We start from the raw sequence: 21,842 nt of genomic DNA on the forward strand, positions 1-21,842 counted from the left end.
TAGTCCCAAAGGATATATTTTTGTGCTAATGGAAATGTGTACAAGTAAAAACAAATAATAGGAATTACTTTTAACCATTCATTTCTTTTTCTAAAATAAAATCTATGCAATTGTTTATAAACTTTCTATTATTCAATGAGAAGTTCCCCAACTCTGGGTAATTCTAGGCAAAATCCTTCCATCAATAACCACTTCCTCTTTCTGCTCCCACATCTCTCCTCCTCTAAGGTGGCTGAACCAGATGCTTCTCCCAAGAGCAATCTCACAGCTCTGGGCAATTTTACCCCAGACAGGATTCCATGTCCCAAATAATCAAGTCTTTTAAACACATTCTCTGTATAGCCAGAAAAATAATTTTTTTTAAAAACCTCTGAATTGAATGAAGTAAGTCAGAAAGAGAAAAACAAATACCGTATGCTAATGCACATGTATGGAATCTAAGAAAACAGTACTGATGAACCTAGTGAAAGGGCAGGAATAAAGACGCAGATGGAGAGAACAGACTTGAGGACACGGTGGGGAAGGGGAAGCTGAGACAAAGTGAGAGAGTAGCACTGACATATATACACTACCAAATGTAAAATAGATAGCTAGTGGGAAGCTTCTCTGTAGCACAGGGAGATCAGCTCGATGCTTTGTGATGACCTAGAGGGATGGGATAGGGAGGGTGGGAGGGAGGCTCAAGAGAGAGGGGATATGTATACTTATAGCTGATTCACTTTGTTGTACAACAGAAACTAACACAACATTGTAAAGCAATTATACTCCAATAAAGATATATATATATATATATATATATATATATATATATATATATATATATATATATATATATATATATATAAAACCTCTGAATTGAGACAACTGGATGCTTATTGCTGAAGCCAGGTATCTTTATCAGAGCCTTGGGGCATCCGTAACATTGATAATGTTAGCGCTTCAGACCTGAAAATTCCACAGCAAATGTAGTTGGTTACTGACAGCTAGCTTACAGTTTATTAGAAAGAATTCAATACTTTTAAGATGGCTCTTGTTGAGATTGATGCAATTAAGGGATTTCTTATCTTTGGACTTCCTTTCCCTCCACACTTTAAAATAATCATAGAGTGGCAGTACTTGGCATGAGATAAAAATGTTTATGATCCAGAATTTTCTAAAGAAAGCTGCTCAAAATTTTTCTTTTCCTCAAAGCTCTTCTCTCTCACTGTTTTTGCACTAAAGTTAATTATTTTTTATTGTGTTGTGTGTGTGTGTGCACGTGCACACACATGCATGCATACATCCGTAAGCTCATCTTTAGTTGTAACCATTCTTGAGAAGTAGGTGAGATTTTTATATAAAGAATACATAAATTAAATCGTTTAAAGGAATACTTGGATGTTTATGCCAAAACAGTGGCACATATGTATCTTAATTTTTGGTGTATCTTAAATCTAATCTCAAAAATCTTGGCAATCAGATGTTCTTTATGGAACTAAGATAATGCTTAGATGATATTTCAAGGTCACTTTTAGCCCAACATTCTTTTTTTAAAGCTTGAAAATTTACCATTCACCATTCTTGTGCCATTTCATCTGGAAAAGTAGACCAGTATTTTGCCCCTGAGCACAGCACCAGAATGGAAATGGCTCAATGCTATAATGATTAAGACAAAGAGGAAGACAAACACAAAAGAGAGATAATACTGAGAGGAGAGTCTCTGGTCAAGGAAATGCCTAAACAAAACAAGAAGCCTCAGGAATGGGTGCAATTTTTTTAAACATGGAGGCTGTGGGTTGTATTTAAATGAGAGTCGGCCATCTGACCAATTAACTGGGCTCTGACTGCCAAGTTAGGGACTTTTCTTGCCATAGATTTTTTTTTCTTGTTAAACTTCCTCAAATATCCAGTGTCATTAACCCACATGTAAACACCCTAAGACTTCTTTAGTGTTAATGCAAACATTGTCCTACATGTTTACTAGCTATGCCAGGATAAGTCTCTTCCATTAGTATTTGACTTAAATCTAAAATAATATCCAATAGAACTAGTTAATTTGTCGTGCAGTTTGATTCAAAATAGATGGTTCCCAAATAAACTATTGATACTTGTTCTATCTCTGCTGTACATAACATTCAATAGTAGACACTAAGGGAAGAAATTACAAAATGAGTAGAGATGCAGCCTCACAGTTGAAGTGACAGGGCATGCGTAACATACACATGTTTACTCACTCACATATGTATGCCTCAAAAATCTTAGACTATGTCCTCACATGCCAGTCAGTTTGAAAGGAAACCAGAAAGTGGATAATTTGGGAACTCTGAATTGGTTGTTTAAAGAAAAGAAAAGGAACTTCTATTGTTCATTTGGATTCTACCATTTCTTTTTAATCACAGTTAAATGAATTTAAATTATTTAGAGAATATTATAGGTGGAAGGGATCTAGCAGATCATTTGACAAGAGAGGAAACTGAAGCCCAGAGAGAGGGTTGCCAGATTTAGCGGAAAGAGAAAAGAAAAAAGAGAAGAGAAGAGAAGAGAAGGGAAGGGAAGGGAAGGAGAAGAGGGGAGGGGAGGGGAGGGGAGGGGAAGGAGACATACAAGACTCATGGGACATACTAATACTGAAAAATTGTTCATTATTTACCTGAAATTCAAATTTAACTGGGACTCCTGTATTTTATCTGGCAACCCTAGCCCAGTGATTTTTCTTTCATGTAAATGTGCCTAGAAATGATGTTAAGATCACTTATGATTGGATATTAAAATAATTAAATATAGAGATAGTACCCATGGAAAAGGTAAATACTTAGAGAATCCAGAGTAGTGCTGTCATTGTGCAGCTGGGCTGGATGGGGGAAGATGTCCTACTTCACAGTGCTTCAATGCTCAAATCAACCAATGCCAAACAACTAGGGACTCACATGATCTCAACAAAATGGCTTTGCTTTATTTTTATATGACTTAATTTATATATTCTTTTCTAATTCTATAGGCTCCTAATACTGGAAAACTTTGAAGATGCCCTCTTAAATATATCAGTAGATAGTCCTTATATTCCGTACTTGGCATGTGTGAGAAATGTCACTGACAATTTGGCCAGGGGATCAAAAGGTAATACTCCTCTTAAGAGTCAAAATGCTACTCATGGTTTGTAATTTTGTTCTAAAATAGTAAATCTTATAAGATGTTGGCTTAAAAAAGAAAGAAAATTTAAAAATCTTAGTTTCCATATGCATCTGTTTCAGTGGTTTGATATATAAAGGGACTGTCTAATCATATTATTATGTTATTACTCCTGTCCCTGCTGCTAGTACCACCTGGCCACCTGGACAAACTTTAATGTATAATGGCCAGATAACAGATGTGTTAATGGCCACCTGGATAAACTTTCCAAGTCTCCAGAATTAGGAGTTCACATAACCCTCCGTGACATTTTCTATGCCCTCAATAATCTTAGTTGTCAAAAAATAATGAAGAAGGATAATGTAGACTTCCAAAAGCAGATGTAAATTACATAAAGAAAGGCATTTTTGTAGCAGACTATTTTTACTTCTGATCCTTACACACTTTAACCCTGAAGATTGCATTTAATCAAATATTTCTTTTTCCTTTTTTTAAAGATAAAACATCTATTTTCTTACACTTTGTAGGAGATATACATTCACTGTTCCTACACCAAAATAGCTTTTTGAGACTTAATAGCAAGCAAATAGCACAACAGGTATTTAAGTGTGGTCTCTCTTTACCGGACATGAATTAATCAAGGTTGGAAGGGCATATTTGTGTCACAGTGTTATACAACCTATTCTCTCTCAAACACTTCAAGTTAATAGTACATCCAAAATAAAAGCATGTTCAGTTCACCAAGAACCAAAACTGTATAGCACCTTTGCTGGAAATATTTTTATCTCTAAGCAGAATATCTATGAATATTTTAAAAATAATGAACTCTATAGTCTCCATGGTTCAAGGAAAGATTAAATTTTCACTCATTTTATATTTAGATTGAAATAGGCTATTATCTTAGAAAAAACTTAGTAGTAAATTAGGATAAAGGTGTCTTTCAAATAGGTTTCCTAGATGACCTCGCAGTTCACATAAGGTAATTCTTTTCTCCTCCTTTACAGAAAATTTAAGACTGCTGCACTCTACAATTCGATTTCAAAAATCTTTTCTTCAAAATGGTTCCTATGAGGATTACTTCCCTCCAGTTCCTGAAGTCTTGAAATCAAAAGTAAGCCATGAAAGAAAAAGAAAAAAAAAACAAAAACCTCAAAAACCTCTTGTAATTCTCTGGCAAGATATATTTGTAATTTAAGTTTTAAATCTGTATTTTTTAAAATACTGGTTCTATTTTGAGTCTAGATTAATGCTAGAAAAAGGGTGACAAGAGTTCTGGTGTTACATAATTGTATTTTGTTTTTAATCAGTGGATATCTCTGTCTGAAATGACCCATAAGAGACTAATTACAGAATGCAATACGTAAAGGAACAGCTCCTGATGTAGTTGTCTCATTAAGCTACACGATTTGAAAAAGCATTAAAAATTTGATTCCTAATTTGAAATGTCCCTAGTTTTTTTTTTTTTAATTTATTTATTTATTTTTGGCTGCGTTGTGTCTTCGTTGCTGCACGCGGTCTTTCTCTAGTTGCGGCGAGCGGGGCCTACTCTTCGTTGCGGTGCGTGGGCTTCTCATTGCGGTGGCTTCTCTTGTGGTGGGGCATGGGCTGTAGGTGTGTGGGCTTCAGTAGTTGTGGCACGTGGGCTTAGTAGTTGTGGCTCGTGGGCTCTAGAGCGCAGGCTCAGTAGTTGTGGTGCACGTACTTAGTTGCTCCGCGGCATGCAGGATCTTCCCGGACCAGGGCTCAAACCCATGTCCCCTGCCTTGGCAGGCGGATTCTTAACCACTGCGCCAGCAGGGAAGCCCCCTAGTTTTTAAAACTATAAAAGTTGATTTCAAAAGCTGATGTTTTAGACTTCACAGTGTACAAAAATCTCAGAAGTTGACTCACCTTATTTGTATTATTATCATCAGAAGCAGAAACTAATACTGTAAATCATATTAGAATGTATGATATTGAAGAAAGGGAGGGAACGCAGTGGGAAAAATGTTAACTCTGAAGTTTGAATTGGTTGGTATTTGTCTCTTATTCTTTGTTTAGCTCATACATACAGTACGCAGGTTATCATGAAATTCACTCTCTTTCTTAAATAACCCTTTAAATTTTGAAAGCAGCTCTCCTAGCAAGAACAGCAGTTTAATTGGATTCATGTAGCCAGGGATAAAGTAAAATTAGAACTGGTTTATGCAGAGCAAGCAGGATGACTTGCTGTATAGTCAACCTGGTCTAACTAAGCAGGCGTACAAAGCATGTGTCCATGTATATTACAAATAAATATGCTAGTTAGACTACCTGCATTGTAGTCTTAAGTCTTCTACATGGATCAAAATTTCTAGTGTACTTAATTTAGCACTATCTTAGTTTGTGCAAATGAGAAGCAAGTTATGCATTCATCTGGAAAAGTCCTACTCATCCTTCAAGGATAAGTTTAAATGTCACTCTTAGAGTATCTCCTTTCTCACTGTTTCCAAGTCAGGATAATGACTTTGTATGCATGTAATATTTACCCATTCATTCATTCCATCCATCATCTGTGCTCTCATAATGCTAATCTGTTTATTTAAAAGATATAATCTCTAACCCCAAAATCTTTAATAATCAATCCAGTGGAGGAGATGGAAAAGCAGACCAATGATTATAACACAGTGAGATAAGTGTTGTGGTATGTGGATGGACAGGATTCTGTATATGGAGGTGGCATATCTGACTCAGATTGCAGAGCATGAAGGTGGAGAGAAGAAATTTCATGGAGGAGATACTCCTTACTCTGAGTCCTTGCAGGCTGTGTAGGATTAGGTTATAGTCCTACATTCCAGACATAGAGACATGCGTTGGTAAGAAGGCAGAGGTGTGAACCTGAAGGACAGATATAGGTTACCTGGAGTTATGTGTCCAGCTGGAGCACAAGATGCCTATGAGAGAGGCAGGAAAGGGGACCCAGCTCCCCAAGGCCTCTTTATATTTAGTCAAGCAGTTTGAATCTGATCCTGAAAATTGTGAATTTGAAGAAGGTGAATTCTGCATTTTAGGAAAAGATCTCTCTAGGAGAATTATGGAGGACAGATTGGAAGAAAGCCAAGTAGGTGATTTTTTGTAGTAACCTAAGCAAAAAGTGAGGCCCTGCACTATGTCAGTGGCAGAGAATAGAAGGAAAAGAATTTCAAGAGCATTGTAGGAGGTGGGTTGACACAACTTGGCAGCCAGTGAGGTGTGAGGCATAGGGAAGGGGAGTCTCCGATTACAGTGAGATTTCTGGCTTTTGGAATTTACTACTTAGCATTATAGCTCATTGTATATGTAGGGTCTATTTCCCTCACTAGAGTGTAAAATCTGATGAAATTATGCCTTCTGCATCTCTAAAGTCTCACATCTAGCACACAGTAGTATCTTAAGACTTGACTTATGAATTTGTGAACAAATGATGGTGTTTAAGTAGAGCCCTGGTGATGTAATCATATTACCTGGGCAATTCCTCATTGTAGTTCTCAACTTGCAAAGTAACTGAGCAGCACACAATATACATTGGGAAATGGAAACAATACATTCTCAGTCATTTACAATAATGGTATGGGAATGGAGCTAAGGATAACTTAGAACAGCATCCACATTTTGAGTGTACTGCTTCCCTTGTGGGTTACATTATGAAAAAGGTTCAAGAAGCCACAGAAGTGGAAATAAACTACAGTCCCGTCCCTTAGGTGGGAAATCTACTGTCATTTATAACAAGCATGGCTGCTATTTGCAATTGACAGAACCCGTCCATTCCAGGACTACAGGCTCCATAGGAACATGGTTAAGTCTGTCACTTTACTCTGTACTCTCAGCACCTGGCACAGTCTGACACATGGAAAATATTCAGCACATATCATTGAAAGAATGAAGACAGACTCCTAGAGTTTTGTAAGAAGAGATGCTTTTACTTCCCTGCTTCATCCTCCTTGGTAATTGGTATCTTGATTGTGACAGTGAGTTAGGGCCCACCCTAACATTTTTATTCATGATATTTCTAAGAAGGTTTAGACCCTCCAAAATGCCAAATGCCTGTCATTCATTGGTGACTTTTTTTCTTTTCTAGCCCCGAACGTTCTACTCTTCCTGAACTTTAGTTTTCTCCTCCCTTCACCGTCTGTTTTCTCCTCTTTTATTTCCAGTCTCTCTGGTGGGAAGGATAACTTCCTGATTGGGGAAATACTCATAAAATGGATATTCTCTATATTAAGCAGAAATACAGATAGGACATTATTTATATTGTAATACCTTTACATTTTTAAATAAGTCTCGTTTCCTTTCAGTTACCTGCTTAGAGCCCAGGAGTGTTGCAGTTTCAGTATTTTAACACATACAGTATTTTGAAGTTTACGCCATCATGTTACTTACAATTCTGATTCAGATGCATTAGGAACTGTAGGCACTAGGGAATTCAGTCACAGCTGGACGTGGAGTTAGTTATGGGTCACTGTTCAAGTTTAGGCCTGAGCCCTTACTATGTAGACCAGTGTCGTGATACATGAGACTGTGACAAACCTGTAATCTGGGCTTGACACATACTTTTGAAGAGGTAATTATAATTCTCTGAATGTATGTTGATGACTAATGATCTATGAAGTTTCTAAAAGTTTAATGCATGTATTGCTTTTAGAAGAAAGTAGTAAATAATGACAAATCGTAAATGACCATGACGTTGCTCCTCGGCGGATGTGCCTCACAGTGCAGGCCACATTATTAACCCTGAATTAAATTCTTATTTCAGAGGACCAGTTCTACTTCAGTAACATGGCTAGATTTCCAATTTCTCCTTCTATATCTTTTATCAAGCCAAGATTATACTCTATGGACTTTTATTGGTTTCTTGTTATATGTATGTCAAACTTGCAATTAAAAAATACATTTCAGTCTCTACTGAGTAAAGTCATTCACATTTACTACACCCTTAAGAGCTCAATTAAAAAAATTAATTGGGCTCCCAGTATTTATCTTTTTATTTAAGAAATCACCAAAATAAAAGTCACTGGCAGAGAGGTTGGGCTCTATTCATTAGAAGTTTAATCATATCTAGTATTTGGAAAATCAAAGGAAGGAACAAGTGACAAACATACAGTTACATCTGGTAAAATGATTGAGTTTATTACAGAATGGAAAATTTCTCATAGTAATAAGACTAGTAAGTAGAATTTTAATACATATGAAACCATTTTAGATAGTTCAAAACCAGAAGTCAATTAGAATATTAAGTACAGTGGAAAGCAGACCAATGATTTTTACTATCTAAGATGATTGGTGTTTAATTGCTACTGCCTACGTGTAGTTAATGTAAGTCTCTCATCCAAGACACATCACTATACCTTTCCCATTTGACATAGGCAAAGAAATATTCCTGAACATTTTCCTGTATTATAATTCATTTCTGTCAAAATGCAACTTCTGATTAGAAACTCAGCTGCAATGAATGACACATATTTGCTTCTTTAGATGTTTCTCCAAATTATTTCACTTCTTAAAAAGAGTAGCTCTAGGGTTGCTTCCAAGCACAACAGAACTGACTTCCCCAGAGCCATAATTTTTTATCCCAGGAAGTATGACTTGGAGATATATCCTCAGAACACACAGAGCATAGTGAACCGCAAGGAGGAATATACTTGCGTAGGAAAGTAGTTGATTTTCATTTTTCTCCTTTTTCTCTAAGTATGGGATTTTAGGCCCTTTTAAGCACTCCATAGAACAAAAGTTTCCCTCAGTAAGTAAGAGGATAGAAGATAATGTCAATAACAGTACAGACACTTTTGAAAAACAAGATATATACCAACCCATATTTTTAAATATATGTGATTCTCATGCACAGTTTTAAAAAGTCTTTTTTTGGTTAATTAATTTTTTTAAACTTGTGATAAAATACACATAACATAAAATTTACCACCTTAACTATTTTTAACTGTGCAGTTCAATTGTGTTAAATACACACAGATTGTAGAACTCTTAATCTTGCAAAACAAAAATCCTCTACCCGTGAAACACCTATTTCTCATTGCCCTCTCCCCCTAGCCCCTGGCACCTGCATTTCTACTTTCTGTTGCTATTAATTTGACTATGCTTGGTACTTCATATAAGTGGAATCATACAGTATTTGTCTTTTTATGACTGGCTTATATCACTTAGCATAATGCCCTCTAGGCTCATCCACCTCATAATATGTGAGAGAATCTCCTTACTTTTTAAGGCTAAATAATATTCCATTTTATGTGTTTACCACATTGTGTTTATCCATTCATCTGTCAATGGACATGGGGTGCTTCTACCTCTTGGCTATCGTGAATAATGCTGCTGTGAACATGGGTCTACAAATATCTGTTCAAACCCTAGCTTTCAATAAATACTTTTGAGTATATACCTAGAAGTGGAATTGCTGAGTCATATGTTAATTCTATTTCAAATTTTCTTGAAGACTCACCATACTATTTTTTACAGTAGCTACATCATTTTATATTCCCACCAAGAGTGCACAAGGGTTCTAATTTCTCCATATCCTTGCCAACACTTGTTATTTTCAGGTTTTATTTATTTATTTGTTCATTTGTTTGTATGTTTGTTTGTTTTGATAGTAGGCATCCTGGTGGGTGTGAAGAAAACATTTTTTGAAGTTTCAAACCAAATCTGCTTTGCTATCTGCCCTTACACATGATTTAAAAAATAAACTAAAATATAAAATTAGTTTAAGTATTTGTGATTTAAATGAGATAAAACTAAACTACATCTTTTCAACCTGTGAATCCACAAGATATGACTACATTTGAGCAAGAGGTCTAACAGGTCCAAAAGTTTTATAAAATTCTTAAGAGAACAGTAAACTCAAATGATAGAAAATAGTGCTTTGTGGTAAAACTGTTGCCAAATGCCAACTCACTAAACATATAAGCAAAATGTTTTTAGGAAGTAAATCAATTTTGGTTGCTTATTATCAACTAATAAACATTTAGAATAACATAACTAATGTTTCCCATCTCTCCCCCTCTCGAAAGCTGTCTCAACTTGGAAACTTGACCAAACTTCTTTGTGAACCTGAAACTTTCAGTTCACTAGAGAAAATGTGCCAGCTGTCTAGCATGGACTTTGGGAACCTGTGTGAAGAGAGTGCGTTTCATGTGCAACTCCTCAAAGCAGCAGAATTCAGCACCGAAATAGCCACCAGCTTACTGTATCATGACAATATTCTATCTGAAAAACTGAGGGATTTGCTTTCTGGGGATCCAAGCAAAATTAATTTAGATATGGATCGGTAAGTTTTTCCATTGTCTTCTTCCTTGGTGAAATCCCTTCTCAAATAATTATTGATATGCCTAGTTCAATTTCTTCTCCTCTTCTGCTTTGTTCCAGGTTTCTAGAAGAGGCATTACAAATGAATTACTTGGAAAATATCACACGGTTAATGCCGAAGATTCAAGCCATGCTGCATGTCAATAACAGTGCAGACACCTTGGAAAAACCAGGTGTTTCCCCATCCATATTTTAAATGCTGTCTTATTAAAAATGCATGTGATTCTCATGCTGCAGTTTAGAAAAGGCTTTTTTGAAGTTCCTAACCAAACCTACTTTGTATCTGCCCTTATGCATGAGACATCTGAAGCTTTCAAATATGGTTACTTGTCTAAAATAAACAACACAGCAGGCCAGCAGAGAATGAAACAGCAAAATCTGGTTTCACAGAAAAATGTCTTCAAAAATTTAACTAGTTAGACTATTCACCTTTTATTTCTCTGATATATTAAAGTGCATTAGTCTTTTGCAAGAGCAAGGATGAAATTTATTTACTTCTGTGAGAATAATCTGATTTTAAAAATAAAGATGCACTGCTGTCTACAGAAATATCGATTCAGAGCCTCATATTAGTATTCTGAGCATGACGCATCATGCAGTACATGTATTCTTGCGTAATACCTCAATACTGAAAAGAAAGACATTCAGAATTTTGGACAACAGGCAGCCACAAAATTGGAAGGGCACTAAGTCCAAAAATAAAGAAGGTATATTTGCATGAGAGATACTTCATAAAGAAACTGAAAGGCATTTGCAAAATAGAGATCACAATCTGCTAAAATAAGGTCAAAATATTTTTTGCTATTCATTGAATGACCCAGATATGAAATAATTGTAATAACTGTCCTAAAAGAGTTTGGAATTAAACACATTCTATTTAAAAATTGAAGTAATGATTGTGAAAACCCTTTATAAGCTGTAAGGTGCTGGGCAAAGTTAAGGAAAAAGTGCTCTGTGGCATTACGTTTCAGATTTAGCAAACCTTGTCCTAAGCTGATGATATTACATGATCCAAGGTTAAAAAGCATTTTGAATTTGTGTGATGTTTTAAATCAAATGTAGAAATGTATATTTAGCACATTGTGTGATCAAAGTCTGCGAGGAAACCGTATTTTCTCTGAATCAACCTTTCGTTGTAGACATTTAAGGAAAATTTATAATCCAGAGCAATCTGTTACCTTAGGTTAATAATATCATAATAGGAATAAGTCTAAATCAGATAGAAATAGAACCTAAAGATGCAAAGTTTGCCAAAACTGAGAGACATCTGTTCCTGACACAAGGCATATATGTTGACTATATGTTTTATCTAGAAGGTTTCTCTATGTTAGAACGAACGACTAGAAAGAATTACATTGCAACCCACATGTGAGTTTTGTTTTGTTTTGTTTTGTTTCAGGTCAGTTAATAGAAATGTTTAAAAATGTTGAAGAGCTGAAAGAAGAACTGAGGAGAACAACAGGAATGTCCAATAGGAGTATCGACAATTTGCTGGCCATTCCCACCCCTGACAACAGAGCTGAGGTGGGGTGGAACGTATTTGTATTTACATCCAGTTTTCTAAAAGTTTAAATAGCATTTAGTATTTGTTGAGCACTTACCAGTAAAACACTGAGAAGCTTCATGCAAATATGGTGAATTTTCCATGCAAATGATAAAATTAGAGGCCTAATTCTTAAGTGAAAATATAAGAAAAATCCTGAAGCGAGAACATTATCATTGTCTGTTCCTTTCCTTCTACTTTTCCTATCCCTTCCTTTGCCTCCTTTGTCCTCTCCTTTTCTTTACCCTAGATGCTTTTCTTAAATAAGTGATGCCATCAGTAATTCTTTATATTCATTGTCACATTCACATTATCTGAGGTAAATTTTCACATTCTATTATGATGATATCAAAGTCGAGTTTCAGTAATCTAATTGGGGGAAAAAAAGACCATTTACAATTTGTTGAAACTAAAATTAAAAGAAATACTTCTTTTTATTTCTTAAAAGCCCCAAGACAAGACAGACTATATAAAATAGATATGGTCAAGGGAACTCTGGGTAAGTTTGGAGGTATAGTAAACATTTTTTGCTGTGAAAATGAGTAACGTTATTTCCTCATAGGCTGATAATAGGGTTTTCCACTTGAAATGTTTTATCTTTTACCCCTTTTCCAAGTTCATTGTCTGGAAGTGTCACAGAAATTTTCTAAAAGTATTTCAGCGCTTAAGAGCTCATCCATTCAAAACTTACGTGTGACAGAGTGTGTCATTTCTAAACACAACCCAGTTATTCTCCAATATGGGATAAAGTTTTTTAAAAGCCTTTAAGACTGACTTTGGAATATTTATGTTTGTGTCATTTTAATTGGTTCTCCCAAACAAAAATTAAAACTGCTTTACCTTCACGTTTCTTCCTCTTGTTATAGCAATTAATATTTCTTTCTTTTTCTTTTTTTTTTTTTTAATTTATTTTTGGCTGCGTTGGGTCTTCGTTGCTGCTCACGGGCTTTCTGTAGTTGTGGCGAGCGGGGGCTACTCTTTGTTGCCCGGTGCGCGGGCTTCTCATTGCAGTGGCTTCTCTTGTTGCGGAGCACGGGCTCTAGGTGTGCGGGCTTCAGTAGTTGTAGCGCGTGGGCTCAGTAGTTGTGGCTCATGGGCTCTGGAGCTCAGGCTCAGTAGTTGTGGCACACGGGCTTAGTTGCTCCATGGCGTGTGGGATCTTCCCGGACCAGGGCTCAAACCCTTGTCCCCTGCATTGGCAGGTGCAGTTCTTAACTCTGCCACAAGGGAAGCCCAGCAATTAATGTTTCTTTATTAATTCTTTCCCCTTTGGTTTCACCTTTTACTTATATGATCCTAAGATCAGCTATCGCATTTTTGGCCTCTGAAGAGCAGGTTCATTTTAGTAAGTAAAAGCAGGTAAATAGAGAACATACATTCTTATTACTTTAAAAAGAAAAGAGAGAAAAGTTTCTATAATCTTGAATTTCATAAACTTTTTCTTTATTTCAACTCAGTGGCAATAGAGTTGCCATCTTACTTCCCATAGTCACACATCACTTTTCACACAAGCATTACTCTCCAGGATGGTTGATTCATATTATTGTGTGATTCTGGGCTTTTTGTCTTCACCTTTCATCTCTGGACCCCAGAGTTTATTGTACAAGATTATAACTTCAAATGATTATATCAATGAAATGCAATTTAAATAAAGTAAGAGTAAAATTTTAAAGAGAGCAAAAGTCTTTTTTTTAAAAGTTTATCAATTTTTTTAAAAAATTATTTATTTTATTTATTTATTTTTGGCCGTGTTGGGTCTTTGTTGCTGCACACGGGCTTTCTCTCATTGTGGTGAGCGTGGGCTACTCTTCGTTGCAGTGCGTGGGCTTCTCATTGTGGTGGCTTCTCTTGTTGCAAAGCACGGGCTCTAGGCGCGCGGGCTTCAGTAGTTGTGGCTCACGGGCTCTAGACCACAGGCTCAGTAGTTGTGGCGCATGGGCTTCATTGTTCCGTGGCATGTGGGATCTTTCCCAGACCAGGGCTCAAACCTGTGTCCCCTGCATTGACAGGCGGATTCTTAACCACTGCGCCACCAGGGAATTCCCGAGAGAGCAAAAGTCTTAAACTAGTAATTTTCCTAAACAATCCAAACCAATTTTCTTTCTTGGTGTCATCATTCACCCAGTCGTTCAAGCAAGAAATACGGGAATCATTATGGATTTTTTTCTGTCTCTTTTCCCATCTTACTTCTTAAGCTTTCCAGTGAACTATGGACTTTTTCTAGGTGTGTTGATAGTAATTAGTGCTTTAAACCAAAAAATTTTATGATTTTGAGTATAATTTATCTTATTTTTAAATGAAGTCTAAAAGTATAAGAAAACCTCTCAAAATGGACAGGTGGATTCAGAGGATTCACAGCTAAAATATTTTTCTTCCTCCAACTTGTAGATTATTTCTAGTGTGTTCTGGTGGCATTCCTGTGACGTTAATGTGACCAGTCCCAAATTGGAAGATGCAATGAAGGAATTCTGCAACATACCTCTTCCAGAGAGATCCCGTCTGTCTTACCTCATTGGACTCACTCTTCTGCACTACTTAGACATTTACAACTTCACATACAAGGCAAGTTGCTATTGATGAAATATTTTAATATTTATAGTACAATATAAAAAATTGATTATACCTGTATGCTCCCTGATACTATAAGGAATGTGATCCATTTATAGAGCTTTTGGAATTATAGCTTTATTTTAGAGCTAAGTGGGACCTTAGCGATCATATATTGTAAATTTGCATATTTAATAGATGAGGAAATTAATATTATGGCCTTATTAACTCTCAATTTGTATATCCAAGACCAGGAATTAAATTTAATATACACTATACTAGAGTATGAAATACAAATGTTATAATAACTTTTTTAAAAATTGAATGCACATTAATTTTGTGGGCTAAAAATAAAGATTAGAACAAAGTTTTTCATTTTCAAGTAAAAGAATCAAGGTTTTTTTGGGTATTTAAAAAAGTACTTTTTGTGTTTCCTTCATCAAGTTTTGATAGAGGCTACCATTATTTATCCAGTACAACAAAACAGTGGTCGTTATTAGAGCTGTAAAGTCAGCAGTAACTCCAGCTTGCAATAACTAGATGCTTTATAAGTACTTAGTGAATAAAAAACTGAAACAAAAATATAAACATAGGAAAATTAAACACCTATATCCACCCAGATCTCTACTAGGTCAAAATTATTTACATGTTATTGAAAACACTGAAAAAAAAGTGTTTTTCTCTTTAAAGTAAGAAAAACCAGAAGCAACACGGCTGACTTATGTTGTTGATGCATTTCAGCAAAGGGGATGAAGGCATTTTAGGACTAGTTACAAATAATCCTGTTCAAAGGCATCATTATCCGACCCTTATATTCTGCAGTGGCCCCCTAACTGGCCTCCCTTGCCTCCACACTTGTCCCCACCGCTCCCTGAGCAGCAAGAGTGATCCCTTTAAAACTTAAATTGTATTATGTCATTCCTCTGCTCAACACCTTCCCCAGTGGCTCCTCATTTTATTCCAGCAAACCCTCAAATCCTGCCGGGGCCCCAGGGCCTGCACAACCTCTCCTTATTTCTAAAATCCCATTTCCTACGTGGCTACTCCTTGGGCCCAGGGCTGCTGCATGGGACCACTCCAGGCCGTGCCCTTCATCTGATTTGCTGCACTATGTGTCTTTACTCAATATTGACCTTCTTAATAAGATACTCCGACAATCCTATTTAAAATGCAACCAACTTTCATCTATAGCCCTCTCAAACCTCCTTTCGATGCTCTGTTTTCTGTTACACTTCCAGCATACTATGTATTTTATTTAGTATTCACTTTTGTTGTTTATTTTCTGTCTACCTCTATTTGGTGTAAGCTCCACAAGGGCCTTTTTGTTCACTGAAACATTTCAAATGCCAAGAACAGTGCCTGGCCCATAGAAGAACTTAGCAAATAACCATTAACTAAATGAATATTTATTTTACATAACTTAAAATGCATATAAATTGATATTATTAATTTTTTATCTAAAATTTTAATCCTTATCTTACAATGTCTCTGCAGAGCATATATCAAACCAACTATTTCTTGTTGAGTATAGTAAATAAATATGTGCATTTTACAAGCAGAAGACCATTCCTAATTCTTTCAGGTATTGCAAGTAAAAATAATAAAAATTTCTCATCATTAGTCAGTTTATTTCAAATCAGTGTCAGAATTCCTAGAATTTTGGCAGAACTGGAAGAAAAATTAAAATGTTGAATCTGATTTAGAAAAATCTGATTGCAATTAATAGCTGTGTTATTGAGACAGCTCTGTCTTTGTGATATTTCTCCAAATGAATCTTGTCCTCATATAGTGGTGTTTGACCCCCTTGGACACACGAAGAGCTTTCCCTCTTCATGAACCTCACAAATCTTTCCCCCTCTGTCTATTACCTTCCTCTCCCTATTCCTCCTATGGTTTGTTCTTTCTCCCCTTTGGGGTGTCATCTTGGAAAGACTTCTTTTGATTTCTTAGCTAAACTCCCTACCTCCTCATATTCCCCAGCTTTTTGTTCATTGATTTGTTTCATATCTGTTTCTCCTATTATTACAAAACTCCCTGAGTGGAAGGATGATGCCAGTTTGTGTACCACTGTACCCATCACCTCGTACCCATCACCTCACCTAGTGCTGGGAACATAACAGGCACTCAGTTAGCGTTTGTTGAATAATTGAGTGAATGAGAGAATAAAATTAAAATTTTAATTTAAAAAATATTTTCAGTGTTTCTTCCTGCAACAGAAATACGTTAGGGGATTATGATTAAACCTGATAGACCACATGAGCTTTTTGACAGAGCTTTTCTGATTTTAAGGAGCACATTATATGATTTTTGAATAATGGCGTACATGAAGAATTATGTAATTGACATTTGCCTTTCTGACTTTTAAAATCATTTATTTTTGGCAAAGTTATTGAGGTATTTTTTTATGTTATAAAATTCACTCATTTTAAGTGTACAATTTAATGGGTTTTTTAGTAAGTTATAGAACTGTGCAACCGTTACCACAATCTGATTTTGTAACATTTCTATCAACCCAAAAAGAAACCTTGTGTCCATTTACAGTCAGTTCTCATTCTGACCTCTAGCACAGGCACCCTCTAATCTATTTTCTCTCTCTATGGATTTGCCTTTTTAGACATTTTATTTAAATTGAATCGTACAATATGTGGTCTTCGTGTGTAGCTTTTTTCACTTAGTATAATGTTTTGAGTTTCATACATGTTGTAATGTGTCAGTAAGTAATTTCTTTCTTTTACCAAATAGTATTCCAGTTTAAGGATATAAATTTTGTTCATCCATTCATTTGAATTGTTTCCACTTGTTGGCTCTTGTGAGTAATGCTGCTATAGACGTTCCCATACAAATCTTCGTGTAGACATGTTTTTTCATTTCTCTTGGGTAAATGCCTAGGAATCCAATTTCTGGTTGTATGGTAAATTTATGTTTAACTATTTAATAAACTTCCAAAATGTTTTCCAAAGTGACTGTACCTTTTAATATTTTCACCAACATTGTGTGAGGGTTCCAGTTTCTCCACAAAAATAATTTCTTTTTTTGTTGTTGCTGTTCCTGTCAGGTGTTTTTCCCTAGGGAAAATCAAAAGCCAGTAGAAAAGATGATAGAACTCTTCATAAGGCTAAAGGAGATTCTCAATCAGATGGCTTCTGTCACACGACCGCTGCTAGACAAAATGAGATCCCTGAAGCAAATGCACCTGTCCAGAAGTTTTCCATTAACACAGGTAGAAAAGTCACCCAGTAATATTCCTGCTGGAAAATTCCTTTTGTCATCTTAACTTTTATTTGAGATTAGTTATAATACATTCAGCTACAAATATAGTACATTGACAGAAATCACTTACAGAAAAACTCTTCTACTCTGGCAAAAGTTTTTGCCACTTAAATTGGAGAAGTTTAGTGTCGTACATGTACATTTGGGATACATGTTTTAAAGGAATTGTGGAATTATAAGGATCGTCTAAGCATTATCAGGTTTTCTTCTATATTGTTTTCAATAGCATTTATAGCTCATATAATGTTAATAAATCATGTATTTTTATCTCACAGGCAATGTACAGAAACAACCGGCTAAACACTCCACAAGGATCGTTTAGTACCATTTCCCAAGCACTGTGCTCCCAAGGAATTACCACTGAATATTTAGTTGCCATGCTGCCCTCTTCTCAGAGGCAGGGAGGCAACCACACCAAGGATTTTTTGACTTATAAATTAAGTAAAGAGCAAATTGCTGCAAAATATGGAATTCCCTTACATGCCAGTGAGTATACTTCAAAATCAGTGTGGGAATGTCGCCTCCTGACAACATGGTCTGCTAAATCTTGGCCTTTTTTTTTTTTAATTGGCTGTATTCCCTGTATTGTACAATATATCCTTATAGCTTCTTTTATACGTAATAGTTTGTGCCTCTTAGTCCCCTATCCCATCTTGCCCCTCCCTCCTTCCCTTTCCCCACTGGTAACCACTAGTTTGTTCTATCTGTGAGTCTGTTTCTTTTTTGTTATACTCACTAGTTTGTTGTATTTTTTAGATTCCACATAAAAGTAATATACAGTATTTGTCTTTGTCTGACTTATTTCACTTAGCATCAGTGCCCTCCAAGTCCATCCACGTTGTTGCAAATGGCAAAATTTCATTCTTTTTTATGACTAATATTCCATTTTATATATATATATACACACACACCACATCTTCTTTATCCATTCATCTGTTGATAGACACTTAGGCTGCTTCCATATCTTGGCAAATGTAAATAATGCTGCTATGAAGATTGAGGTGCATGAGTCTTTTCTAATTAGCATTTTTGGTTTCTTTGGGTATACACCCGAGTGGAAGTGCATATGGTAGTTTTATTTTTAGTTTTTTTGAGAAAAACTCTGTACTGTTTTCCACAGTGGCTGCACCAATTTACATTCCCACCAACAGAGCACGAGGGTTCCCTTTTCTCCACATCCTCACCGATACCTGTTATTTTTGTTCTTTTTGATGATGGCCATTCTGACAGACGTGAGGTAATATCTCATTGGGTTTTGATTTGCATTTGCCTGATGATTAGCCATGTTGAGCATCTTTTCATGTGCCTGTTGGCCATCTGCATTTCCTCTTTGGAAAAATGACTATTCAGGTCTTCTCCCCATTTTTTAATCGGGTGTTTTTTTTAATGCTGAGCTGTAATCTTAGCTTTTTGTAATAAATGAAGCATTAATTTTCCCCAAGAAAGCACTCATACAGCACTTAACCACACATCAAGCATGTTCTGCATGTCAACTCATTCACTCTTCACTTACCTATGAGGTAGGTGCTACTATAGCTGCATCTTAGTAAGGGAAATGAGGCACAAAGCGATCGAGTAACCTGGACACCATTGTCCAACATGAAAGTATCAAAGCTATGATTTGAACCCAGGCAGTCTGCTGCAAAGTCTAGCCTCTTAACCACTACACCTTGCCAGTAAATGATAAAATGATGTGCCTTAAATCTGCTCAGGTCAATATTTTTTCTTAACTTTTTAGAATTAGAAATTTGTATCACACACAGAAGAGCTTCATGAATGCAGCAGAACTATAAATGTTCAGTGGCACATCAAAGCTGTTTACTTGATCTGTGAGTTTTGAGATGTAAAATATGATTGGCTGAGCTTTACCAAACAATATAGGGATGTTTAATGTATCAATTGGATTGATGCATTTACGCATCTTTTTATTCATTCAAGAAACATTTATTGGACAGCTCTTATGTATCTAGTACAATAGCAAACTTTTGCATATTTTTAAAAATTAAGGGCTGGTGAGGAATATCTGTTGGAAGACATTCTGAAATATGCTTTTCAACCTTTCTAACTCCTCTTGGCAAAATGCCATCACTTGCTATTCACTTGCTTATTGGATTAAACTGTTACACCTAAAAAAGATTTGTTACTATGCTTTCTTACTTTGATACCAGATGTGTCACATTTGTTAATAACAAAGGAAGTATAAGGCATGTATTTTGGGGTGCTATAACAATAATATTTGTCAGTTTACCATGAATAGATTTTAAATGCATGTATTAAATGGTTTTATTACACTTTTTCTTTCCAGCACCATTTTGCTTTTCTCTTTATAAAGACATCATTAATATGCCTGCCGGACCTGTGATTTGGGCTTTCTTGAAACCCATGTTGTTGGGAAGGATTTTGTACGCACCATATACCCCCATCACAAAGGCAATAATGGAAAAGGTTTGACCATTATCACTCGAAGTTTCTATCTTGAGTATTAAGATGATTTTTAAAGTAGTCAGCTTCCAAATTTAGTCTAGCTGGCTCAGACTTCTTTATAGCCTACATACTATTACCTTTGGCTTTCTGAAACTCTTAACAATTCTCAACTTCTGCCTGTATATGTGTAAACAATGTAGATTGGGTGGTAGCTCCTTGAAGAGGAATGAACTTTGTTAACACTTGAGAATGAAGTTAGTTGGAGCAAGAGCTCAGATTTTTCAATTTATCTCCAAAAGCAGAAAATTTTTCTACAACTAGCATCTAAGTTTCAAAGTATGTAAAAATAATGGCACTAGAAAAAACAATATTGGGCATTATATAACTAGTTTGAACAAAAACAATTGATAAATTATAGATTATTGGCTTCATATTTGGTTGTACAACTTAATATCTTATATAGAGGATAGGTGTTGAGAAAAACATTATTAATAGTGACTATACTTATCACCTACCTAATATAACCATGATAGCATTTCTCTCTCACTTTTAAAGTTGGCTTTAGTGATTTGAATTATAAACTTGATGCTTTTAAAATGATAGAGTGAAAGTAAAAAAAACTCTTTTTTACCATTACTTGGTCATTACACTATAGTTTATATAAATATAAATTAGTTTTAGGTTTATATAAAAATAAACATGAAGTCATCACTGATTTCTAGAATGATCTTTGTTTTCACTGTTTGTGTTTTAATACCTTATTTGCTTTATTGACTACACACTTTTACATAATTTTGCATAAATGAAGTCATTAAATGCTTATTTTCTAAGTGCAGTCTTTTTTTTTTTCTTTTCTTTTTGCTTTGACTCTCACCTATTTTTCTCCCTGCTTGATCCTACTCTTCCTCTCATGTAAACTAATGAATGTTAGCATTCAAGGATGTGGCTTTCTATAATTTATGTGCATTTCTCTAATCCATTATATATTATTATACTGTATGCACATTCATATGCAGAATGGTCATTGTTTGCATTATTAAAATGAGGTTTCATTATAACACTTTTCTGCATATTACTTTAGTCACACAGCAATACCTTGTGGAAATTCTTCCTATTCGATAGATTTAGTTTATTCATTCTTTTTGAAGATTGTAAATTTTTTTATACTATGGAACTTACTCAGCCAATCCTCAATTGTTGGACATTCTTTTTGTTTCTAGTGTTTGCTTTTGTTTTTTTGCTCATGTAAGCAATGCGGCAACAACTACTTTTGTGCCTATGACTTTACACAGTGGTATTTTTATTTCACAGAGGTGAATATTCAAGATTGAGAGATTGAAGGATATTATATTCTGTTTTAATGACTATTGTCAGATTGCTTTCCCAAAAAATCTATATACATCCACCAGCAATTCATGAAAGTATTCTTCTTCTTATATCCTTGAACTAGAATGTTTCTTTAGCAGTAAACTGTACCATTGGTAAAAATGGGTAACTTGTGAGAATTCCAGAAAACATGCTTTTTGGCTGTAAATTTTCTGTGGACATGAAGTAAACCCTAGATTTTCCAGAATTTTTATAAGTGATCTCGATCCTATAAAAGCTGCCACTTAAAAACTTTTGACCATATGGGAAATTTCTG

The 21,842-nt window shown here is 35.4% G+C and overlaps 1 protein-coding gene across 1 annotated transcript in view; it reads left to right on the forward strand.

Moving 5' to 3' along the window:
• Window positions 1–21,842, forward strand: part of ABCA12 (ATP binding cassette subfamily A member 12) — a 180,294-nt gene that overhangs the window by 84,900 nt on the left and 73,552 nt on the right. Inside the window, exons 10-18 of the mRNA XM_060016160.1 lie at window positions 2,978–3,096; window positions 4,113–4,219; window positions 10,122–10,378; window positions 10,477–10,589; window positions 11,816–11,940; window positions 14,348–14,521; window positions 17,562–17,726; window positions 18,052–18,262; window positions 20,082–20,221. Coding sequence (XP_059872143.1) covers window positions 2,978–3,096; window positions 4,113–4,219; window positions 10,122–10,378; window positions 10,477–10,589; window positions 11,816–11,940; window positions 14,348–14,521; window positions 17,562–17,726; window positions 18,052–18,262; window positions 20,082–20,221 — 1,411 coding nt within the window. The remainder of the gene's footprint in view (window positions 1–2,977; window positions 3,097–4,112; window positions 4,220–10,121; window positions 10,379–10,476; window positions 10,590–11,815; window positions 11,941–14,347; window positions 14,522–17,561; window positions 17,727–18,051; window positions 18,263–20,081; window positions 20,222–21,842) is intronic.

The sequence above is a fragment of the Delphinus delphis genome, chromosome 7, assembly GCF_949987515.2.
Source record: "Delphinus delphis chromosome 7, mDelDel1.2, whole genome shotgun sequence".
NCBI classification, from domain to species: Eukaryota; Metazoa; Chordata; class Mammalia; order Artiodactyla; family Delphinidae; genus Delphinus; species Delphinus delphis.